Raw genomic sequence first — 26230 nt, 5'->3', positions numbered from 1 at the left:
AGCAATTTGCTAGTGAAATAAGTTATTGTTATAGATTATTATCAAATCATTTAATTTTGACCATATGGCCTTAGCAATAAACAAGCCCTTCTTTAATGTGCGCAACTGTTGTTTAGTACCCTTCTTTTTTCTTTTCTTTTTTACTTTCTTAAAAGTATCGGTTCAGGCACCGTTAATTATGTATCGCGATTAATTTGATTAATGAATCACAGAGTATGTAATTAATTCGATTACATTTTTTAATCGATTGACAGCCCTACTTTTTATGCTTCTAAGTTTTTTCTCCAAGCGTCAAAACATGTTTGCAGCGCTTTTCAAGGTTTTTTGGGACAATTTCCCAAGGGTTTTCGGTTGCCTTTCTGGAACGTTTTTGTAGCTTTTTTCCGACATCGGGATAAGGCCACATTCAGACAACATGTGTTGAGACAGACTCAAGAAAAATGGGAAATTGGAAACCGAGTGTGTTGAAAACAAGTCATTTTTGTGTGATGATACACCGGTCCATGGGACCTACAGGGATCCCGTGTGTCTCACCTGTTCCCAGGCGATGCTGGCGGTGCTTTTGGGGTGTCTGAGGCTCCCCTGCTGGCCGGACGACGACTGAAGTTTCCTCTGAGCCTCCAGCAACATCTGGACCTGAAGACGAACCATGACAACCTCACAAACAAACACCTGACCAGCAAGAAGAGGGAGGGTCATAAAAAAAATTAAGAGGATATTTCTAGTTCTAAGTAGGGATGCACTGAATCCAGGTTTTTGGGGTTGTTCTGAATCCTGACTCCACTGGTTGAGATTGTGCTGACTCCTCCTCCCATCCTCAGTCCATGAACTCAGTAAACACATGAATGAAGTAAACAGGGACTGTCCTTCCTTTACCGTACCTGAAGTTGCTGCATTCTGGCTGCTGTCTGGAGATTCTTCGTGCACAACTCGTATTCTTTCAGATGTTTCAGACCAGATGTTGTAACAGCGGCCATGTTGTGTATAGTTTAGGGTCTTCGCCACCACCAGACCAATCAGCATTGAACAAACTGAACATGTAGCTGGACTTGAATGGCCTTGTTTTGACTGAAAGTACTGCCAGACAACAACTTTTTCTGCTCACCAGATCCATGTCCACTTTCTCACAGCCTACTGCTCACCAGATCCATGTCCACTTTCTCACAGCCTGCTGCTCACCAGATCCATGTCCACTTCCTCACAGCCTGCTGCTCACCTGATCCATGTCCACTTCCTCACAGCCTGCTGCTCACCTGATCCATGTCCACTTTCTCACAGCCTGCTGCTCACCTGATCCATGTCCACTTCCTCACAGCCTGCTGCTCACCTGATCCATGTCCACTTCCTCACAGCCTGCTGCTCACCAGATCCATGTCCACTTCCTCACAGCCTGCTGCTCACCAGATCCATGTCCACTTTCTCACAGCCTACTGCTCACCTGATCCATGTCCACTTTCTCACAGCCTGCTGCTCACCAGATCCATGTCCACTTTCTCACAGCCTGCTGCTCACCAGATCCATGTCCACTTTCTCACAGCCTGCTGCTCACCAGATCCATGTCCACTTTCTCACAGCCTACTGCTCACCAGATCCATGTCCACTTTCTCACAGCCTACTGCTCACCAGATCCATGTTCACTTTCTCACAGCCTGCTGCTCACCAGATCCATGTCGACTTTCTCACAGCCTGCTGCTCACCAGATCCATGTCCACTTTCTCACAGCCTACTGCTCACCAGATCCATGTCCACTTTCTCACAGCCTGCTGCTCACCAGATCCATGTCCACTTTCTCACATCCTACTGCTCACCAGATCCGTGTCCACTTTCTCACAGCCTGCTGCTCACCAGATCCATGTCCACTTTCTCACAGCCTACTGCTCACCAGATCCATGTCCACTTCCTCACAGCCTGCTGCTCACCAGATCCATGTCCACTTTCTCACAGCCTACTGAAACGCTCCACCTACGTAAACACCTTCCCATAATCAACGGCGCAGTCATTACGGTGACCAGCGTAGCGCGCCGAGTGCAAGCTTAGGTTTCGGTTCCCTGGGAACATGGGAACAATGGTTCAGCAGAAACCAGAACCTCGTCAAAAAGCCCAATATTCAGCCCAACCCTGGATTTGGTGCATCCCTGGTTCTAAGTATTGCTTTAGCATCGGTATCGGAAAAACCAAAACAATACCCAACCTTACATAAGTGAGAAGATAAATCTACCAGTTGTTACCTAAAATGCTATCCATGATAAAGGAAGCAGCATGACTGCTGACAAACCCTCCTTCACTTCTTTTACGTAAATTAAACGCTGATGCAAATCAGGACATTTGTCTGTATGTATACCTCCTTTATACACTTTTTATTGATCAAACTTTTGAACACTAACACTATGAACTGGTGATTTTCCATTTTTCCATTTGGTAAGTCCTTTGTTTTTTATATAAGCCATGTTTTATATTGTGTGTGTGTGTGTGTGTGTGTGTGTGTGTCTGTGTGTGTGTGTGTATGCGTGTATGTATGTGTGTGTGTAATAGGGCTGCTCCCTCTTAGTTGATTAGTCGACTAATCGGTGGTTCTGGTCTTAGCCAACTTAGATTTCTTTAGTCCATTAGTCATGTTTGATCCTTTTTTCATGCTGAAAGACTTATTTCCAAGAAACGTACGAGCACATCTCTGGTAAACAAGAATTAAAGTGGTGCTTTAGCATGACTCTTTGTGGAGAAACTCAGATTTACAGATTTGTCGATTAAATCAACTAATCCATTAGTCATTACAGTTAAATGAGTGTTAGTCGACTAAGAAGTTCTTCAAATCGAGCACAGCCCTAGTTTGTAACAAATAAAACGTAAAACAGCTGTTGTTGTGGTTACCTGCTCCTGCAGGAGGCGGAGCTGTCGGTCCTGATGGAGGAGCAGCTGGTAGGTGTCAGATGGGATGACTCCTCCCCCTTGATGATGCACACAGGAGGAAGACACAGAGGCTGCTGCTGCTGGATGGGACGGGTGAGGAGAGGAGGAGTCTCCACACCGAGGGGAGGGAAGAGAGGAGGAGTCTCCACACCGAGGGGAGGGAAGAGAGGGGGAGTCTCCACACCGTGAGGAGGAGTCTCCACACCGTGGAGAGGGAAGAGAGGAGGAGTCTCCACACCGAGGGGAGGGAAGAGAGGAGTCTCCACACCGTGAGGAGGAGTCTCCACACCGTGGAGAGGGAAGAGAGGAGGAGTCTCCACACCGAGGGGAGGGAAGAGGAGGAGTCTCCACACCGAGGGGAGGGAAGAGAGGAGTCTCCACACCGTGGGGGGGGGAGGGTGGCTGCAGGGACAGGGAGGAGGGGGGGCAGAGCGATGGATGGAGGGTGGAGGAACAGAAACAGGTGGATGGTTGATGGGAGGAGGAGGAGGAGTGTGGGGATGGGAGGATGGAGCAGCAGCAGGGTGTAGGCTGGAGGGAGGAAGACAAGGGTTAGAGGGTTATTACGGTGAAGTCAAACAAGCTGTGAAAAACATTTTTTACTAAACTGGAACTGAATAAAAAACTCTTAACAGAAAACTATATCGCCAGGTTCAAAAACTGATACGAATGAGTCGGGCATTTCCTGATGAAGAAGAGAAATGAAGCCCTAACCGAGCGCTGTCTGAAATGAGCCCGTCTGGTCTACAGAGCGCCGCTCCTGTTTCCTAGTAACTGTGACAGCTTCAGTGATCAAAATGTTACTTATTTAAAGTGATGGTTCCGAGTAATTTCACCCTAGGGTCCTTTGCACCACGACCTCAAGCCAAACAACCAGCAGGCAAGTGTTATTTAAATAAACTTCTGGTGTACTTACAAACTTTCCAATCCATCGTTTTATGAGAGCATAACCTATATATACTAGTGTAGATGTTAGAGATGGGCAGCAACAGAGAGGAGGACTCGAGAGTCGCACAAAACTGCAGACTTCGACACGACTTGCGATTTTCTTTGATGGCGCATAACGTTGGGGAAACCTATGGCGCGGCGCATGTCCTCTGCCCTTTGCCACAATGTGCAACGTATGCACGCGTTATGCCTTATGCGCGCGCACTCACATATCAACAAATGCATTGCCGATGGCAACACCAAGTCCTCCCGGAGTTGAGCCTTGGGTCATTAGTTTGGCTTTCAATAACTTGGTAAACAGTGGCAGTAAGAGAACAGCTACATGCAAGGTGTCTGGCTAAAGATACATGATGCCGGATCAACAACGTGGAACTTCATCAGGCATCTCCAAACACACCCAGATAGGTCAGTCACTGGATAATGTGAAAGACATTACATTTAGCATATATCGTCACAAGTAACAAGCTAACCATCGCTAAGTGTTGTGCTAATGCTGGGAACAGGCAGGGACAGTAACCTCTGAGTGTTGTGATGAGGGTGGGGGTGAGCGGGGCGGAGTCCCGGCGAGGAGAAGATGGAGGTGCACTCGTAGGTTTGGGCGGAGCAGCAGCTGCAGGGCGGCTGCAGGTTGGAGTATGGCGTGCTGTGGAGGTGAGGGGGGGCTGCAGGTCTGTTTACTGTTGGAGGGGCGGACTTCCTGTCAGCAGCAGCAGCAGGCCTGGGGGCGGAGCCTGCCTCCTGCCAGCTGTTGTGATTGGAGACGAAGCTGCTGTCAATCAGCAGAGAAAGTTCAGGAACAGACGGCTGAACTCTGCGAGCCTGGAACAGAAAAACACTCCTAAAGAACCCAGAACTAAGACACTCCTAAAGAACCCAGAACTAAGACACTCCTAAAGAACCCAGAACTAAGACCCTCCTAAAGAACCCAGAACTAAGACACTCCTAAAGAACCCAGAACTAAGACCCTCCTAAAGAACCCAGAACTAAGACCCTCCTAAAGAACCCAGAACTAAGACCCTCCTAAAGAACCCAGAACTAAGACACTCCTAAAGAACCCAGAACTAAGACCCTCCTAAAGAACCCAGAACTAAGACACTCCTAAAGAACCCAGAACTAAGACACTCCTAAAGAACCCAGAACTAAGTTCAACAGGAAGTCACAAAGCTAATGTTATGCCTGGAACGTGACCTTTGCAGCAAGAATTTTGTTACCAAGTCAAACATCCAAATGTCAGTTTTAGGTAGGGTCGGGTATCGTTTGGGTTTTTTCTGATACAGGTGCTAAAACAATACTTTTAAAACGGTGCCTGAACCGAAATATATAGAATAGATTTATAATGTATATAATATAAAAAGGAGCACAAAATGTTCAAAATTAAATGATTTATTAAAAATGTAATAACTTATAACAATATTATTTTACCAGTAAATTGCTGGTAGACGACAAAAGCAAGCACCAAATGGGAAAAGGGTATTTTACAATAACTTTGAAAGCACCACAGGGCTGGCGAGTTTCAAGAGTTTCAAGTTTTCCGACGTCGGCAGCTGCAGCAGACTGTTAGGTCCCGCTGTTGGAATCCTCTACAGGGAAACACAGTCACACTTTACACAGCTTAATGGCAGCTGTCAGCATTTTAATCGTTGGGTTTAATGCAGCTACTAGCTAACGGCAACGTAGCATCCCGTGCAGCGATGCTTCTGAAGAAAAAAAGTCAGGCACCGAAATGAGGAACCAAAATTTCTGTTCTTATTCTGTCTCGTTACTACCGTTTACGTCGGAACCAGTGCCCTATTGGCACCGCTTTTCAGTACCTAACCCTAGTTTTAGGCGAACTATATGTCTGTAGGTCTTGTGTTTTAGTAGAATGTGGGTAAACCAGAAAGCTATGAAGTATAATGTTTGTAAGCGTGTTAGCTTACTAACAGCTAACTTGTCCTCTCTGGGAGATTCAAAGGGTGCTAAACTAATCCTTTGAACTGGTTAAATCTGCTGTTTTTAGCCATCTACAGGCCCTTTGTGATATGTCTGACCTGTAACACCTGTGACTGACCTGCTGAGCGGGGAGGTGGGGGCTCGGGGACGGGCGGGGAGACAAGTCTTCATCTTCGACCCCCGAGTCCTGATCGCTGACAGAGAGACCGGCAGCCGAGGGGGCGGCTCTGAGGACAGAGAAGACCAGTTCAGGAGACGACAAAACAAACACCCATCTGGATAGTTTCTGTCTGTCTGTCTGTCTGTATGTCTGTCTGTCTGTCTGTCTGTGTGTGTCTGTCTGCGTGTGTGTCTGTCTGTCTGTCTGTCTGTCTGTCTAGATGTGGCAGTAATCAGAGCGTGAAGCACTTTCTCTGTCACTGCACACAGGGTCTCTCTGGGTCAGTGTGTGTCTGTCTGGGGTCTCTCTGGGGGTCAGTCTGGGGTCTCTCTGGGTGTCAGTCTGGGGTCTCTCTGGGTCAGTGCGTGTCTGTCTGGGGTCTCTCTGGGGGTCAGTCTGGGGTCTCTCTGGGGGTCAGTCTGGGGTCTCTCTGGGGGTCAGTCTGGGGCTCTCTGTGGGGTCTGTCTGGGGTCTCTCTGGGGGTCTGTCTGGGGTCTCTCTGGGGGTCTGTCTGGGGTCTCTCTGGGGGTCTGTCTGGGGTCTCTCTGGGTGTCTGTCTGGGGTCTCTCTGTGTGTCTGTCTGGGGTCTCTCTGTGTGTCTGTCTGGGGTCTCTCTGTGTGTCTGTCTGGGGTCTCTCTGGGGGTCAGTCTGGGGTCTCTCTGGGGGTCGGTCTGGGGTCTCTCTGGGGGTCAGTCTGGGGGTCAGTCTGTGTGTCTGTCTGGGGTTTCTCTGGGGGTCAGTCTGGGGTCTCTCTGGGGGTCAGTCTGGGGGTCAGTCTGTGTGTCTGTCTGGGGTCTCTCTGTGTGTCGTCTGGGGCTCTCTGTGTGTCTGTCTGGGGTCTCTCTGTGGGTCTGTCTGGGGTTTCTCTCGGGGGTCAGTCTCGGGGTCTCTCTGGGGGTCGTCTGGGGGTCAGTCTGTGTGTCTGTCTGGGGTCTCTCTGTGTGTCAGTCTGGGGTCTCTCTGGGTCAGTGTGTGTCTGTCTGGGGTCTCTCTGTGTGTCAGTCTGGGGTCTCTCTGTGTGTCTGTCTGGGGTCTCTCTGTGGGTCTGTCTGGGGGTCTCTGGGGGTCAGTCTGGGGGTCTCTGGGGGTCAGTCTGGGGGTCAGTCTGTGTGTCTGTCTGGGGTCTCTCTGTGTGTCAGTCTGGGGTCTCTCTGGGTCAGTGTGTGTCTGTCTGGGGTCTCTCTGTGTGTCAGTCTGGGGTCTCTCTGGGTCAGTGTGTGTCTGTCTGGGGTCTCTCTGGGGGTCAGTCTGGGGTCTCTCTGTGTGTCTGTCTGGGGTCTCTCTGTGTGCAGGAGACTCTGGTACCTGTTGAAGGAGGTCTGAGCCTCTCTGAAGACCTCCGTCTGGCGGCTGTGATCCTCTGAGCCGAGCTCACAGCGCAGAGTCTGACCCTCCACCGAGACCGCCTGCTGAAGGTAGACATCAGTTGCACAGTTAAAACAGTTTTATATAGGGATGCACCGAATATTGGGCTTTTTGACGGGGTTGGGTTTCAGCAGAGGCTTAGAATCCCCCCCCACCCCCGAACCCTACGCTTACACTACACTGGTCGCCGTAATGATGGCGCCGTTGATTTCGGGAAGGTGTTTACGTAGGTGGAGGGTTCAATGCAGCAGGCTGTGAGGAAGGACATGGAACTGGTGAGCAGAAAAAGCGCCGCCCGGCAGCCCCCACCAGCCAAAAGAAGGTGAGCCAAGCCGAGCCACACGTCCAACCCACAAAGCTGACCTGTCCCACGGCGGCAAAGACCCCAAATAATACACAACATGGCCGCTGTTACAACACCTGCGCATGAAACATCTGAAAGAATACGAGTTGTGCATGAAGGAATCTCCAGACAGCAGCCAGAATGCAGCAACTTCAGGTACGGCAAAGGAAGGACAGTCACAGCTAAAAACTGGTGTTAACCAGACAGCATCCAACATGCCTTCATCAGACACTGGTTAGAGAAAATTTGCTAAACTAAATTGTCACTAATCTGGCGATAGCGATGTGCTTTCCTACGATGTGAAGAGCGTGTGAATTCAACATTAAGTTGTTACATTTAACTATTTTAGAGGCTGTGGACGATGTTTACTTCATTCATGGGTTTACTGTGTTTATGGACTGAGGATGGGAGGAGTCACAGGGTTCATACGCATTTTAACCAATACTTTTCAGCAAATTTCCATGACTATGTGTTCCTGAAAATGTCAGTCGAAGTTTCCCCTCAGAGGTTTAACTATAAATGAATGATAATGTCTGTGGTTCATAGATGGATTCTTAATATCGCTCCCCGAATACAACGCTGAGTTAAGACCAGGTGAAAATACATTTAATAAACACATTATTATGATGTGTTAAAACAAATTCCATGACTTTTCCAAAACTTTCTGGGTCTTTTAATGTTTCTAAAACCTTTCCAGGCCTGGAATTTGCATTTTTAATATTCCATAACTTTCCGAGGTTTTTTCTAAACGTATGAACCCTGGATTCAGCACAATCTGAACCAGTGTATTCGGTATTTGGCTGAACCCCAAAAATCTGTATTTGGTGCCTCCTTAGTTTTATATTAACTGGTGTACAGGGAAGCCAGCGTCAGTGTATGTTGTTACCTGGTAGAGTGTGACGCACTGGGAGGCGGTCAGCAGGCGGTAGTCCAGCTGTGGTCCAGATGCTGATCCTCGACACTGGAAGAACTGAGGAGCTCGGTGGGTCGAACCGAACAGGACCAGGAGGAAACAGCCGCTCTCAGACAGAACTCTGAAACACACAAACACCACTCAGGGCTCCTGCACAGCAGCTGCGTGGCGTGTCCGTTTATATTTGGGCTCCCATGGTAACAGGTTAGAGCGTGCACACTGTCTGAGTGACACGCGCGTCTCAGGCTCGAGCCGCGCCGAAAACGCGTGCAGCTAGATATAGGACCAACGGATATTTTTCACGCCACACACCGGCACGTTGGAAGTGTTTTTTACAATAGTAAAAGATGTTTATATGTCATTTTGACACAAATATATTTAATAAATGACATGTTGATGTTTGAAAGTCTCGAGTTTTTGACATAAATGCAGATATACATTTATTTTTTTAAATTGTATTTCAATTGGATTCTGATAAAACAATAACATGGACTTTATTATCTCAGGAAAGGGAATAGAAATAAAATGTATATATTGAAATATGTGCAAACAAAAATATTGACAAAATAAAGCTGAAAAAGACGCTATTATTTAATTTTATCGATGGGAAACCTCCATGTGTCCAGACAAGGCTAGCAGCAGCAGCGCTGTGTCAGACATGTTTCTGGTGGGGAGAGACGTAGAAAACACCACGCAGGCAGTGTGCAGGACACCTCACTGACTCCACAACAACAGGCTACTAGAGTTGGGTCCATTTACCCAAGCTTACAGTCTAGTGAAGTGGATCCACCAGGTGAACTCACCTGTCCTGGAGGGCGGAGCTACACAGGAACCTCAGACACCAGGCCCACACCTGAGGGTTGGAGACGTGAACGACTCCACTCAGCCAGCTGCCACAGAGGGAACAGGAGGTACAGGAAGACATGCATCTGGGTTTATTAACACAGACTCAGTACTGTACTTCAGTCCAAATGTTGAGGTACTTGTACTTTACTTGAGTTTTCTTTTCATGTCACTTTCTACTCGACAGACAGCAAGAAAAAAAGACAGAAAAACAGGAAGAAAAGGAAGAAAGACAGACAGACAGAAGGAAGGAAGAAAGACAGAAAGAAAAGAAAGAAAGAAGACAGACAGACAGAAAGGTGGACAGAAAGTCAGTTAATTGACTGTTTGAATTGTTTCCAGTGTCTAAACTGGAGGATTGTTCTTTACTACATTGTCCTGATCAGACTTTTACTGCAGGACTGTTACTTGTAGCAGAGTATTTTCACAGTGTGGTATTAGTACTTTTACAGTAGTAAAGTATCTGAATACTTGCTCCAGCGATCTGATGAAGGAGATGAGTTGAGTAGTGCAACTCTTTCTCCTGATAGTTGTCTAAGGAAACACTCACAGTCCGACCAGCGGCAGGTTGGAGGCTTTAGGATCAGACTCCAGCAGCAGCAGCAGCTTCCTGGTCTGATCCATGGTCAGAAACCTGCAGACACACAAACCACCACACTCTGTCAGAACAACCCTCCATCTAACAGGGGAATATCACCCTGGACTCTCTGTCTCCATGTCTCTGGGTCTGAAACTGGTCCAGTATTAAACCAGAACCGAGCTGTAATGTAACCCTACAGGACTAATGTTCAGCAGCAGTTAGAGTGATTTAGGGCTCCACCCTAACCTACGTAAGTGACCTGAAGTTTGTACTTGTGTGTGTGTGTGCGTGTGTGTCTCTGTGTGTACTTGTGTGTGTTTGTGTCTGTGTCTTTGTGTGTGTTTGTGACTGTGTGTGTGTCTTGTCCTCTGTCTGTCTGTGTGAGTGTTTGTCTATGTCTGTGTGTCTTTGTGTCTGTTTCTGTGTTTGTGTCTGTCCTCTCTGTCCTCTCTGCCCATCTGTGTGTGTGTGTGTGTGTGTGTGTGTGTGTGTGTGTGTGTGTGTGTACGTGGTAGAGTGAGTGAGAGAGGGACAGTGATTATCCTCAGAGTGAGTAGTGTGTCCCCTGTTCTTTCTGACCACAGTGAAAGTAGTAGTAGTGATATAGTGAAGAGGAAGTGGTTCTCACCCTCTCTGCCGTTGGTGGCGTGCGGGCGCCGGGCGGGTGGCGCCTTCGCACTCCTCAGCAGAGCCGTGGGGATGACGGGGACGGCTCGGACCGGCTGGACCTCCACGCTGACAGACGGACACAGCCGCCCAGCTGAGGGAGAACGCGCATGGGGCGACTGCTGACAGCAGACCACCCGACCTCTGACCCTCAACAGCTGAGACAGGTCCAGAGACTGTCTGCCGCTCACGCACTGCTGCAACACCTGACAGACAGACAGGTGAGATAGAGACAGACAGGTGAGATAGAGAGAGACGGACAGACAGAGAGAGACGGACAGACAGAGAGAGAACCAGACAGGTGAGACAGAGAGAGAGACAGAGAGAGAACCAGACAGGTGAGACAGAGAGAGAGACAGAACCAGACAGGTGAGACAGAGAGAGAGACAGACAGCTGAGACAGATCCAGAGACTGTCTGCCGCTCACACACTGCTGCAACACCTGACAGACAGACAGACAGACAGACAGAGACAGACAGAGAGAGACGGACAGGTGAGATAGAGAGAGACGGACAGACAGAGAGAGAACCAGACAGGTGAGACCGAGAGAGAGACACAGACAGAGACAAGTGAGACAGTAAGAGGAGAAAAAGAGAGAGGGACAGACCGAGTGAAAAACAGGCAGACAGAAAGACAGACAGACAGACAGAGAGACAGACAGACAGACAGACACTTACCAATGTCACTATCACATAAAAACTATTTTTCTGATTTATAGGCTGGTTTACTTCTAATCACTACACCTCCAGCTAAACCTCTTTAAAGCTCAGGTCCTGGTCCTTTAAGGTAAAACCTCAGACAGAGAAGCCAAACAGTCAGAGGCAGTTTGTCTCTGAGTGGACCGAGGACATCAAAGTGTCCCACTCACCTTGAAGCAGTGATGCAGCTCAGCCTCTGATTGGACGACGGCGTCAGACGAGGGGACAGTCTCTGAGGAGAACAGACAGGGAACCAGGACGTCTCCGGGCAGCAGCGCGGTGGGGACCCGGCCCGAGGCTCCGGGCTGGTCCCGACCCGGGTCGAACCGGTCCAGAGTCACAGTGACCCCCTCCTCATCTGGACCAAACACACACAGAGGACAGCTCAACACTGGGGGCCTAGTTTAACCATCTGAGGTTCTAAAGGGTTGTTCTTAGTGTCTTCATTAATCAGAGGTGTGTTTAGGGCGTAACATGCAATCAACCAATCAGAGATCAGCTCCCATTCATCAACCAATCAGAGATCATCTCCCATTCATCAACCAGAGATCATCTCCCATTCCCTTTAAAAGCCAGGCGCATTTGGACCTTGGAGCATTGCTGTTATGATGGAACATATACACCGTAATATTTTTATTTGTAATCTTGTGTGTGTGTGTGTGTGTGTGTGTGCGTGCTGCGCGTCCCTGTGTGTGTAACAAGCATAGTGTGCGTGTGCTGTGCTCGAGCATTTTACTAATGCTCTGTTAAAATAACAATGAAATGCTGCGTTATTGACTTTAGACCAGGTTTTTGTTGGTCAATGGCGCCATCACTTCCTGCTGCCTCAAGATAGCAATACTCCCAGAATGCACCTGAACACACCTCCCTGTAAGAACAGCACACCCAGAATGCACCTGAACACACCTCCCTGTAAGACCAGCACACCCAGAATGCACCTGAACACACCTCCCTGTAAGACCAGCACACCCAGAATGCACCTGAACACACCTCCCTGTAAGACCAGCACACCCAGAATGCACCTATAAATAAAAACGATAACGATATGTATCGCGATAGACACGTAATCAATATCAATAGAAAATGCGTTCGATAACTTGTTTTCCTTCTTCGGAAGAAACCAGAAGTTGCGAAGCAAGTTTGGTTGCATGAACAAAGGCACTCACTCTCTGGTAACCTAGCAACGTAGGGAGTGACACTCTAACAGCCAATCATGTAACAGTATCAAGTTTGGTTGCGCCACATCGCTGTCTCGTGTTGGATTCTACAATAACAGAACCGGCGGCGTGGAGCGATAAGTGGAAAGTGAGTGCCGCAGCAAGAGAGGAAATTGTTGATAAAACAAAGTCAGTATGGCAGTTTCGGGGATTTTATAAGTCTGACCGTCGTCCCCACCAACACTACCGCAAACTTGTTTCACCACCTTAGCCGCGCTCACACTTTGGAGCAAAGCCGTATTCGCCATCAACGTCCAACATCTGCAGCTGCTACACCGCACAAGCAGCAGACCGCCATGGAGAGGTACTCTGCATCAGCACCTTACTAAACGCTACAAGCAGCAGACCACCATGGAGAGGTACTCTGCATCAGCGCCTTACTAAACGCTACAAGAAGCAGACCACCATGGAGAGGTACTCTCCATCAGCGCCTTACTAAACACTACAAGCAGCAGACCACCATGGAGAGGTACTCTCCATCAGCACCTTACTAAACGCTACAAGAAGCAGACCACCATGGAGAGGTACTCTCCATCAGCGCCTTACTAAACGCTACAAGAAGCAGACCACCATGGAGAGGTACTCTCCATCAGCGCCTTACTAAACGCTACAAGAAGCAGACCACCATGGAGAGGTACTCTCCATCAGCGCCTTACTAAACACTACAAGCAGCAGACCACCATGGAGGGTACTTGCTGCTTGCAACAAACGCCTACCAACGGAAGCAGACCACCATGGAGAGGTACTCTCCATCGAGCTTTACTAAACACTACAAGCAGCAGACCACCATGGAGAGGTACTCACAACAGCTTTACTAAACACTAAGCAGGCAGACCACCATGGAGAGGTACTCTGCATCAGCTCTTACTAAACGCTACAAGCAGCAACCGTACCACGGAGAGGTACTCTGCATCAGCGCTTTACTAAACGCTACAAGAAGCAGACCACCATGGAGTACGGCACTCTGCATCACCTAAACGCTACAAGAAGCAGACCACCATGGAGAGGTACTTACTCCAGCCTTTACTAAACGCTACAAGCAGCAGACCACCATGGAGAGGTACTCTGCATCAGCGCCTTACTAAACGCTACAAAGAAATAACGGAGGCAGACGTGCTGAGCACTGTCCAGAAGCCAGGTTACCAACCGAGCACTAAACCTGCAGAAAATAGTTCTTCTCAGGTTTCAGGTTTCTCTATGTCTATATTTAACACTTTGCACCGTTTTATTATTATTTCTTATTAAGCAATTCTTACTTATTCTTTCTTCACTGTGATTTTAGACTTATGTTTACATTTTAATTATTTGAGTGATTTCCATGGTTGTGTTGACATTTCTGCTTTTATAACTGAGGGGATTATAATCAGAGGAAGGTTAAGTTTAAAATAAAAATGTTTAAATTTAATATATTTTTCTCCTGGTCCTTATTTTAAATAGGTCATAAAAAATATCAATAATTATCGATATCGACCGATATGAAACACTTATATCGTGATACAGTTTTCAGCCATATCGCCCAGCCCTACCTGAACACACATGCCTGTAAGACCAGCACGCCCAGAATGCACCTGAACACACCTGCCTGTAAGACCAGCACGCCCAGAATGCACCTGAAAACACCTCCCTGTAAGACCAGCACGCCCAGAATGCACCTGAAAACACCTCCCTGTAAGACGCAGCACCAGACGAATGCACCTGAACACACCTCCCTGTAAGACCAGCACCTATGGGCCCCAGATGGGAGCAGGTGCATTTGCTATTTAAACCAGCGGCCAGTAGGGTTTCTTTGACTTGTCCGGTTGGGAAAGTGAAAAAATAAATAAAAGTCTACTGCGAAGTCAATCTTTACTGGCCCCTTTTACAAATGATCGGATTTTTCCCCCAGAAGAAAACATATATGAGTTAATGTGGAACCAGCTTGGTGTAATTGGACCAATCAGAGGAGGGGTGAGAAGGAGTAGGGTGGGGAAAAAATCGATACAGTATAGTATCGCTATATTTTCCGTGGCAAATACTGTATAGCGATACAATGACACCAAGTATGGATCTATTAATATATATGTGTTATTGCTCAGTCTGTCTGCTGGACAATCCCCTTTTGCAGCAATACAACTGAAGTGAGATGAACAGACAGAAATTTATCTTTTCGATAAAACAGATGTTGACCGAAGTTTCCTTTTGGGGACATAATTTGAAATTGGGAAAAACTTGAAGTTGGAAAAAGGTAATAAATTGCAATTATATCGCAGAATACTGCAATATGTTTAAAACCCCACTAATATTGTATCGTGACATAAGTATCGTGATGATATCGTATCGCGGATGATATCGTATCGTGGAGGCCTCTGGTGATTCCCACCCCTAAGAAGGAGGTGAACCGTTACTCACACACAGCGAGCCCAGGAGGAAACACAGGAGCGCGGGGGGTGTTGCTTTTGACGGGTGTGGACGCTGAGCCAGACGCAGAGCTTTCTCCAGCAGCACCAGCCGAGGCTTCCTGGAAGCAGAGAAGGAGTTATTGCAGCAGTCAGTAACACTTACAAGGAGAAGATGCCACTAAAAACTAAACACAGTAGTTCAGATGTAGCTTCATTCTACAAATATTGCTGCAGCTCTGTTCTTCTCAGCGCTCTTTGAGAGGAGGAGAAGTTGTGCAGGAAATACTCGGCTTCTTCCAAACCCAACTAAACACTGTGGTCCGTGTGTGTGTGTGTGTGTGTGTGTGTGTGTCCGTGTGTGTGTCTGCTTGTGCGTGTCTATGTGTGTGAGTGTGTCTGCTTGTGTGTCTTTGTGTGCGTGTGTCTGCGTGTGTGTCTGCGTTTGTGTCGCTGTGTGTGCCTGCGTGTGTGTGTCTTTGTGTGTGTGTCTTTGTGTGTGTGTGTGTGTCTTTGTGTATGTGTGTGTGTGTGTACCTGTGAGTGCCGAGCTGGAGGCGGAGCTTGTCTCCTGCAGGGCTGCCGTCCCACAGAGCTGATCTGGTTTTGGGGAAGCTGAGCGGAGTCAGAGAGTTCATGGTCCTGAACAACAAGAGAGAAGAGAACATCACATCCTCTAACTGCTCTCCTTTCTTCTTAATGTCTGACCTGATCATTATTTTCATTCATAGATCTCATCTAGAACATGTCAGAAACTGCACTACTACACTTTCAATATATTCAGCTAATAAATGATGATGTATTATCACAGATTAAACTTTAGCAGCTGCAACATTAAAGTCATCAACACATCATTAGAATACAACAATATCAAATAACATTCTGCAGAATCAGGACTTTTACTTTTGGTGTTTTAAATATATTTTAATACTTTTAGTGAAGTAAAGTTTTGAAAGCAAAGCCAGAGTATTTCTACTACTTGTACTGCAAACTGTATATTGTACTGCAAACTGTATATTGTACTGCCCTCTAAAAGAGCCTCCTGTACTCCTCTCTGTACACTCCTTGTGCAGCTATAGGAGGCTTTTATTGATGCTTTCAGAATCTTTCTCAAACTGCTAAGATGGACAAGTACAAGTCATTAGTTTGTGACTTTAAAGTTCCCACCTTTCAGGCTGTGGTGAGGAATGTATGGGTTGCTTAACTTATTCAAGACATGTGTTTAACTGACCCCACACACAGCGATACAAGGTCAACTTCTTACTTTTGGAAACATTGGAACAAATGACTGTTTTAATCACTTTGGTCAAATTTTGTCTGTGTTGTTGTATTTCACATATTTTTATACGGATATGGACCCGTGTCTGAAATAAAGCTGAATTTAAATTTAAATGACAGACGACTGACACACACACAAAAACAGAGAGAGAGAGAGAGAGAGAGAGAGAGACACACAACACACACAAAAAAACACACACACACACACACACACACACACACACACACACACACACACACACACACACACACACACACACACACACACACACACACACCTGAATGTGTGCTAACGTCATTAACTCACCTTACTCTCACGTTTTCTGGAGTAAAAACCGTTTCAAACACTCCGGACGGAAGATCCTGGAGGTTCACCGGGCAACTCATCCCTGCTGTGGCCGACAGAACGGCTCTACCAACGGACACTCGACGCAGGAAACACCGCGGCTCGAGAGTTAAACTTACAACTGCTACAAGTTAGCCCCGTTAGCTCCCTCCGTTAGCTTCGTTAGCTCCCTCCGTTTCTTCATATACGACGAAGCTCGAGTCATCCGGACGATAACTAAACGTCTAATAAAGTCACAAACTTTGAGTTTACCTCCGTTTATCTGAATCTATTTATGAAAGTTTGTCCGTAAACAACCCGAAAAGAACAACAAGATGAACGCCTTTTGATAATGGCGCTGTTTCTACAGCCAACTGGCGGGGCGAAGCAACCAGCCAATAGGAAGCTTCGCCGGAGCGATTTGACCAATGGCGTGCCTTCTTATTCTTCTGCTTCTTTGTGGTTTATGGCGGTTGGAACACAACGATATGGCGCATTACCGCCACCTACTGGTGTGTATCAGGATCTATAGTGTTTACCACCTCAGTGTTTGTTGATTAAAAGTTATAAGAAAGTTGATTACATGTTTTGGTGTTGCCAATCTTTCCGGACCTCCAGCCTTAACTACCAATCAGAAGCGGACCTTTGAATAATACGTAGGCCTATGTAGAAGCTTATATTTGCATTTAATTATCCATGATGAGGAAATAGTTGTTGTTTTAGTAAATATCTTTACTTCTCATCCTGAGTTATATACGTCTATGTTTGTTTCACTGTTGGTTTTTATGCATCTGTAGCTACCTGTTTGTTGTGTGAGAAAAATGTTTTTAGTCAAAATATACTCATTTACATTCAGGCTGAATATAAGTAATATATAATATAAGTAATAATACTCAACGAAAGTACAAGTACCCCTAAATGTGGCGGCTACTTAACTCACAGGAGAGTTTCTGGTTTAGTTTTTGTATAATTGAGTCTTTTCTTTTCATCACACGTTCTACTTTTACTCCACTTCACAAAGTAACTTCTGTAGTTACATTACTGGACTACTTTATGAATTAATGAACATGACGACATTAAAAACAGACCCAGGGTTAAACTGTCACATGAGTTTTATTTAACAGGTAGTAACAGATTACTCTGGTTCATCAGGTAGTAACAGATTACTCTGGTTCATCATCAGGTAGTAATAGATTACTCTGATTCATCAGGTAGTAATAGATTACTCTGGTTCATCAGGTAGTAATAGATTACTCTGGTTCATCAGGTACTTTGGTTCATCAGGTAGTAATAGATTACTCTGTTTCATCAGGTAGTAACAGATTACTCTGATACATCAGGAAGTAATAGATTACTCTGGAATAAACTCTTGAAAGTGAACAGGACTACCATATTTATCACATCCGATTACAATGAACCTTTCCGCTTTAAATTCACCGTTGTACTCACAGGGGAGTTCTTTCTTTGCAGCCATTTCCTTCGTCTGTTGACAGTCAATGAGGTCAAAGGGCGTTGTGCTTTGGTAATAATTACCAACACGTTTGCCTGTTTGACAGACGGCTTTCACATCTTCCAGAGGCGCTCTGATGAAGGTGTTGGACCACTTACACCTGCCGTCGTCCTTCTTGATTTCTCTGCCTTTAATCACGTTGATGCAGTCGTCTTTTTGCATCTCCTTACCGATGTGCTGCTTTGTAAACCAGTCAACATCATGTTTCACTTTGTCACCTTTTTCCATAGAGAGCACGGCAGCAGAGAGCAGCAGAACACCGGCAAACATAGAGATCTTCATGTTTAACTGGAGAACACAGAGTTATAAAAGCTGTTAGAGACTTTACTCTGACATATCTAACATCTCTTTATATTATCATATAAAAGCTGTTAGAGACTTTACTTTGACATATCTTAAATCTCTTTATATTATCATATAAAAGCTGTTAGAGACTTTACTCTGACATATCTAACATCTCTTTATATTATCATATAAAAGCTGTTAGAGACTTTACTCTGACATATCTAACATCTCTTTATATTATCATATAAAAGCTGTTAGAGACTTTACTCTGACATATCTACCATCTCTTTATATTATCATATAAAAGCTGTTAGAGACTTTACTCTGACATATCTAACATCTCTTTATATTATCATATAAAAGCTGTTAGAGACTTTACTCTGACATATCTAACATCTCTTTATATTATCATATAAAAGCTGTTAGAGACTTTACTCTGACATATCTAACATCTCTTTATATTATCATATAAAAGCTGTTAGAGACTTTACTCTGACATATCTAACATCTCTTTATATTATCATATAAAAGCTGTTAGAGACTTTACTCTGACATATCTAACATCTCTTTATATTATCATATAAAAGCTGTTAGAGACTTTACTCTGACATATCTACCATATCTTTATATTATCATATAAAAGCTGTTAGAGACTTTACTCTGACATATCTAACATCTCTTTATATTATCATATAAAAGCTGTTAGAGACTTTACTCTGACATATCTAAAATCTCTTTATATTATCATATAAAAGCTGTTAGAGACTTTACTCTGACATATCTACCATATCTTTATATTATCATATAAAAGCTGTTAGAGACTTTACTCTGACATATCTAACATCTCTTTATATTATCATATAAAAGCTGTTAGAGACTTTACTCTGACATATCTACCATATCTTTATAATTATCATATAAAAGCTGTTAGAGACTTTACTCTGACATATCTAACATATCTTTATATTATCACATAAAAGCTGTTAGAGACTTTACTCTGACATATCTACCATCTCTTTATATTATCACATAAAAGCTGTTAGAGACTTTACTCTGACATATCTAACATCTCTTTATATTATCATATAAAAGCTGTTAGAGACTTTACTCTGACACATCTAACATCTCTTTATATTATCATATAAAAGCTGTTAGAGACTTTACTCTGACATATCTACCATCTCTTTATATTATCATATAAAAGCTGTTAGAGACTTTACTCTGACATATCTAACATCTCTTTATATTATCATATAAAAGCTGTTAGAGACTTTACTCTGACATATCTAACATCTCTTTATATTATCATATAAAAGCTGTTAGAGACTTTACTCTGACATATCTAACATCTCTTTATATTATCATATAAAAGCTGTTAGAGACTTTACTCTGACATATCTAAAATCTCTTTATATTATCATATAAAAGCTGTTAGAGACTTTACTCTGACATATCTAACATGTCTTTCTTCCTAACGTAGCGTAAATGTATATATCCTGATGCAGCCAGAATAAGTTGTGAATGATTGCAGATATAAACATACAGACTTTAAATGTGTTAATGAGAGAATAATAATATAAAGTATATTTACCTGAATGACAGGAGAGAGATGAGTTCTAGAGTCAGCAGCAGGAGAGATATACCTGGAATATTAAATTAGATTAGATTCAACTTTATTGTCATTGTGCAGAGTACAAAGACAGCGAAATGCAGTTTGCATCCAACCAGAAGTATAGACAGGTGGAGTAGAGACAGGACAATGAAATAGATATGTGCAATGTAGTAGCAGTGACATTATATTAGTAGTAAGAATAATATAGATATAGATATATGCAGGGTATTAACAGAATATATAATAAGAGAAATAGAATAAATATGTATTATCTGAATGAACCATATAGACAGTATGTACAGCTGTGTGTATATCACATGATAACACACTTCATTACAAAGATTATGCAGAAAAACCAAACATGTGTCGGTCATATGGGATCATAACAGACAGGTTACATCACAGTTAACTTCTTTAGAAAGAGAAGGGCAAAAGATGCAATAACTACAGAATAAAAGTCACCAACAAGTCTGAAAACAAACAGACAAAAACATCAAAAATGCGACAAACGTTAGAAAAAACCCACATTTAACTTTAAGGTTCTTCAAAACACAGAATAATGCTGCAAATACCGCAAATTATCTCACAGAAACATTGCAAAAAAAGCTCAAAAAACATTGGAAAAAGCAGCCAGAACTGCTGAAAAAAACATTAAAATGAAACAGAAACATTAATAAAGTGTCAAAACCATAGAAAAAAAGCATCCAAATGTTTGTAAAAAGTTTGTTTCTGGTAGCTGAAACAGAATCTGAACCAATCAGAGAAGTTTTAATGTCTCAAAGACAGAAAATAAAAAGTATATTTACCTGAATGACAGGAGAGAGAGGTAGAAAAGTCTGACAACTCTTTATACTGTGAAATATTATAATATATTTCCATACACGTCCACTTTCATAGGGTCAGCAGCAGATAACATATAATATTATAATACTGCGAGCTGCCCAGGTGAGCCATCATCCCTACAGGAGATCAGAGGGCTAACTTCTAGTAGCTTTATCTTTATTTTAGACTTTAAGATTTCATCTAACTTTAGTTTGAGTTAGTCTTCAGCATGTTTGTTATTTTAACTTCAGTTTTTCAGAAAAGTTAAGGCAGTTTTTAAATGTGTATAATGTGTTTTTGTCAGATTAAAGGTATAATGTGTTAGATCTTTGTGTCCGATGTGCTAAAACATTAGAACTGACGTCGAAAAGCATCAAAGTGTCTGAAATAAATAAAAGAAAAGAAAAAAAAGCTTCAAAGAAAGTGTCAAAACGTGTCTAAATCTTGTTGTATTTAATTTTTAAATGCTTTTGCTCCTAAAGTAATATGTATTTATGAATCATGGCTTCAGTTTTGGTAATATGTATTTAATAATAGCTTCATTCAACACTTTGAAAAGCTTTTTAACCTGCAGAACAACTGTTTAAACTCTATTTCCTCAATATTTGGATGTGAAATAAAAGGAACATAAGCAGTTTTATTTTAAAGAGGTTTTTGAACAGAAAAGAGCTCCGTACCATCCACTGATATCATATCTCCCTTCACACACTCTCTCTGTTCAAACTGGAAGCTAAACCCTGAGGGCTCGGTCTGCATGGATCACTTTAGTGATAAACACCAAACCGGTTTTTGTGTAAAGCGAGAGATAACATGTGAGGACGCGTGGCAGACAGAGTCCCCCTCTGAGTTCAGCATTTAACTCTTCCCCGCTCCAGAAATGGTTTTTACATCACATCCACAGACAAGCTGCAAAGTTATAAAACATAATGGGTGATGTTAGAAAAGGATTGCTGCATGTCTTCTTGTCTGATGTCCACAGAGAGAGGACATGCTGTCAGATGCAGAACGCTGCAAAAAGAAAAACCCTTAACCTTTAAATCATTGTGTTAAACTCAACTTCACTGAAGGCCAGGCTGGAAAATGAGAATCACATTAAGGGACAAACATGAAGAGTTTATTGATATTATTTTATTTAAGAGAAAAGTCAAATATCTTTGATTGTATTAATGCATGTGTCACATATTCCTCTCACTTACAGTTTGGTCGACAAAAAAGTTCCTTTGCCATCGTAGAGTCTCAGAATATAATAATAATAATAAGGATTTTATACCTGTCTGATGTCCAGACAGAGAACATGCAGTTGGATGCAGCACGCTGCAAAAAGAATTAGGAGTACATCCATCAATGTTTTACCACTTATCCAGGATCAAGGGGGTAGCAGATCCAGCAGGGGACCCCAAACTTCTCAGATGTGATGTTAAAATGTGTTTTCTCCTGGTGGATCTGGTTCTGAGTCTGGCTGTGGCGTTTTTAATCAGCTGAAGTTTGTTGTTGTGAGGCATGAGAGGAGAGCTCTGCAGAAATCTAATCGCCATGAAATGAAGAGATGAATTAATATTTCTAAGGCTATTCTGATATCATCTCTCCCTTCACACACTCTCTCTGTTGTTCTTCCCCAGTTATTCAAACTGGAAGCTAGACCCTGACAGCTCGGTCTGCATGGATCAGGTTAGTCATACAGCTCCAAACCAGTTTTGTGTAAAGCGAGAGATTACAGTTTTGGTTATCTCTTTGGTATTATCACAACTATGTGGTAAAATGACACAACTCTTCGTACATAACTCCAAACTAATCAGACTTGTAACAGTCTTTCATTCAAATCTATCCATTGTGCATTTATTTGGATAGTAAATATCTCTCAGCAACTGAGAAAAATGTTTAAAAAATGACACAAGAAGTTCCTGTCTTCCTGAAGGTGTATTTAAACTCATGCATCATGCATTATGTTTAGTTAAACCTGCAGTGGAAACAAATACATTGCAGGCACCTCAACACAGATGCTAAAGCCTAGTTCAGCATCTCTCTCTCTCTATCACTCATATATACTATATATATATATATATTCTATATATCCATATATATATATATATATATATATATATATACATCATATATATATATTATATATAATATATATATATATATATATATATACTGTCCATATATATACTTATTATATATATATATATATGCACTTATATATATATATATATACATATATATATATAGTATATATATATGTGTATCATATATATATATACTATATATATATATATATATGTTTTGACATATATATATATATATGTATATATATATGTGTATATATATATGTATAAAATATATATGTTATGTATATATGTGGATATATTATATATATGTATTGTGTATGTATACTAATATATATGTATGTATTATGTGTGTTATATATGATATAGTATGTATGTGGATGTATGTATATGTGTGTGTGTGTGTGGAGGTGTGTGAATGGTATGGTGTATAGTATGTAAATATAGGGTAATGTGGGTATGTATGTGTATGTATAGTGTGAGTATGTGTGTGGGTAATGTGTATGTGATGTATGTATGCTGTATGTGTATGTATGTGTATGTTATGTATGGATGTGTATGTATGTATGTGTGTATGAGTGTATAAAAAATTTAAGTATATGTTGTATGTATGTATGTATGTGTGTGTATGTCATATGTGTGTGGAAATATATATGTATTAAAATTATATATGTATGTGTATGTGATATAGTAAAATATATGTAATAGTAGGCTATATGTATGTATGTATGTTGTATATGATAAAATATGTATGTGTATGTGTATATGTATGTGTTATAAGTGTGTGTGTATGTGTAAAAATATGTTATGTATATTGTAAATATATATAGGGGTATGTATGTATGTAATTAATAATTATATGTATGTATGTATGTATGTATGTATGTAATGTACAATAGTAGTGTGTATGTATGTATATTATATATGTATTAAATATAATATATGTAATGTGTATATATGTATGTATAGGCATATATATGTGTATGTATATATATGTAATGTAATATGTGTTATGTAGTAAAGATATGTATGTATTTATATATGTATATGTATGTATGTATGTATATATGTCATTAATGTATATATATGTATATATGTATGTATATATTATATGCTTTATAAAAAATATGTATGTATATATGTGTATATATGTATAATTATATATGTATGTGTATGATTTATGTATATATATGATATATATATATACTGTCATAAAGTGTATATGTATATGTATGAAAGTTCATATATATATATATGTATATGTATGCGTATATGTATATTTTATATATATGTATATGTATATGGATATATATGTATATATATATATGCAGTATATGTATGCTCTCTCATATATATATATGCATATGTATATGTCATATATATATATATATATGTCTGTCCATCTCATATATATATATATATATATATGTCTGTCCTCTCTCTCCTCTCTCCTCTCTCTCTCTCTCTCTCTGTCCTCTCTCTCTCTCTCTCTGTCCATCTCACTCTCTCCTCTCTCTCTGTCCATCACTCATATATATATATCTCTGTCCTTATATATATATATATATCTCTGTCCTCATATATATCATGTCTCCTCTCATATATAAGGTGTGCAGTTATTGTGGAATGCCATCAAGGGACAGGTCCTGAATAGATGTTGCCCTGTGTGTCTGTGGCTATTGAGGGAGGTGGAGGGGTGGGATGTGTATGGCCATGATGTCTCTCTCTCTCTCGTAGGCCAAGGATTCTCTGGTGGACAGAAGCAGAGGTGACATGCTCATATGATACTCATGGGGAGGATTCTGATTGGTCCATCCTAGGCTTTCATTTCTCAAGGCAGGCAGGATGCCCAGGGGCTCAGGTTTTGCACCTATCACCATTTCAGCTGCTTCCAGGGGACCATGGGCAGGCTGGGGAACTCATATTAATGTTAAAAAACTCATGGTGTTTTCATGCCATGGGACCTTTAAGTATTTTTTGAAACCAGTGCTTTTACACTTTTGCTTCAATAAAAGCTTGAGTTGATACTTCAGCACTTCTACAGAAGTCTTTTTTAAACCTTAGTATCTATGCTTCTATCTGAGTGTAGATGTGAATGCTTTTGACACCTCTGCTTGTGGCGTGCTAGTGACTTGCTTGAGACCCGTGTGGCTACCAGGGGCTCCATAAAAGGCTTGAAATGTCCCACAATGGGGCTCATAACAGAGGCCAGTCTATTTAAGATAGTGTTGCTGCTAATGGGTCTCACATTAGTATTTGTTCATTATGAGTTAAACTAATGTTACAATACACAAGTTGGTTTTAGTGCCAAGTGCAGTGGCAGCATGTTTTTAATGTGGAGGTCCCCAAAGCAAATCCTGCTTAGGGCCCCAAAAGTCTAGGACCGGCCCTAACCCTAACAACTTAGTCCAGCATAGCTGTGACAGTGGTTAACAGCTAGTTTAGTCAACCCAGGGTTTCCCAATCAGCCTTGTTCATAAAGAGGCGGGGTTTGCACAGCCACGACCAATCACAAACATCTACCAAGTGCATATTTTTACACATAAATATGAAGAACACAGACTGCGGTTTGCAGGCAAAAGCCTTAATGGTTGTCTGTTTATTTGATTAGGACAATGCACATTAATCAACATTTCTGTATCTTCCAGTGTTTTTTCAACTGTAGTCCCTAGTTACCCAGCATCAGGGTGGGTAGTAACAGAGTTACATTTACTCCGTTACATTTTACTTGAGTAAGTTTTTGAAAAATTATGCTTCTAGGAATACTTTTTGAATCACATTACTTTTGCACTTGGCAGGTAGATTTGTGAAGAAGAAACTGTACTCTTACTCCATTACATCAGGCTACAATGAGCTTTCGTTACTTTTCTTTTTTTACCTCTTTGGTAATTCTATCGTCATTGTTGGTTTTCCCCACTGATAAGCCTCATTTTAATGTTTTATTTTTGAGGGGAGAGACTGAAATGAAAGAGAGAGAGAGAGAAAGACAGAAAGAAGGACAGAGAACAGAAGATGAGAGAGAGAGAGACAAGAGAACAGAGAGAGAGAGACACAGACAGAGAGAGAGAACAAAGACAGAGAGAGAGAGAGAGAGAGAAGAAAGAAGACAGAAGAGAGAGAGAGAAAGAAGACAGAAAGGACAGAAGATGAGGGCTAGAGAGAGACAGGAACAGAGAAGAGAGACAGAGACAGAGAGAGAGAGAGAGACAAGAGACTGAGAGAGAGAGAGAGAGAGGAGAGAAGAACAGAAGACAGAGAGAGAGAGAGAAGAAGAAGAAGAAGAAGAAGAGAAGAGAGAAGATGAGAGAGAGAGAGAAGAAGAACAGAAAGAAGAAGGAGAGAGAGAAGAACAGAGAGAGAGAAGAACTATCTGTAACTTCCATA

At 42.5% G+C, this 26230-nt stretch overlaps 3 protein-coding genes across 4 annotated transcripts in view; 1 reads left to right on the top strand and 2 right to left on the bottom strand.

Moving 5' to 3' along the window:
• LOC120565575 (SCL-interrupting locus protein homolog) overlaps positions 1–16952 on the bottom strand; it is a 30147-nt gene extending 13195 nt beyond the window's left edge. The window contains exons 1-15 of the mRNA XM_039811460.1: positions 16534–16952; positions 15486–15590; positions 14962–15070; positions 12795–12843; positions 11527–11714; positions 10808–10864; positions 10621–10727; positions 9963–10046; positions 9373–9459; positions 8543–8690; positions 7254–7357; positions 5906–6014; positions 4373–4674; positions 2869–3438; positions 535–636 (exon numbers count right to left, since the gene is read on the bottom strand). Of these exons, the coding sequence (XP_039667394.1) occupies positions 535–636; positions 2869–3438; positions 4373–4674; positions 5906–6014; positions 7254–7357; positions 8543–8690; positions 9373–9459; positions 9963–10046; positions 10621–10727; positions 10808–10864; positions 11527–11714; positions 12795–12843; positions 14962–15070; positions 15486–15590; positions 16534–16613 (2201 nt within the window). The 5' untranslated portion in view covers positions 16614–16952. The remainder of the gene's footprint in view (positions 1–534; positions 637–2868; positions 3439–4372; positions 4675–5905; positions 6015–7253; positions 7358–8542; positions 8691–9372; positions 9460–9962; positions 10047–10620; positions 10728–10807; positions 10865–11526; positions 11715–12794; positions 12844–14961; positions 15071–15485; positions 15591–16533) is intronic.
• Positions 1–26230, top strand: part of zbtb37 (zinc finger and BTB domain containing 37) — a 103672-nt gene that overhangs the window by 8184 nt on the left and 69258 nt on the right. The gene's annotated exons all lie outside the window — the stretch shown is intronic.
• The window catches only part of LOC120565574 (ribonuclease pancreatic-like), a 13031-nt gene continuing 4703 nt past the window's right edge, over positions 17903–26230 (bottom strand). The window contains exon 2 of the mRNA XM_039811459.1: positions 17903–18349. Within this exon, the coding sequence (XP_039667393.1) occupies positions 17903–18349 (447 nt within the window). The remainder of the gene's footprint in view (positions 18350–26230) is intronic.

Source organism: Perca fluviatilis, chromosome 9 (assembly GCF_010015445.1).
Source record: "Perca fluviatilis chromosome 9, GENO_Pfluv_1.0, whole genome shotgun sequence".
In the NCBI taxonomy this organism is placed as follows: domain Eukaryota; kingdom Metazoa; phylum Chordata; class Actinopteri; order Perciformes; family Percidae; genus Perca; species Perca fluviatilis.
Note: the sequence above shows the minus strand (reverse complement) of the source record. Positions and strands in the feature narration are given on the sequence as shown.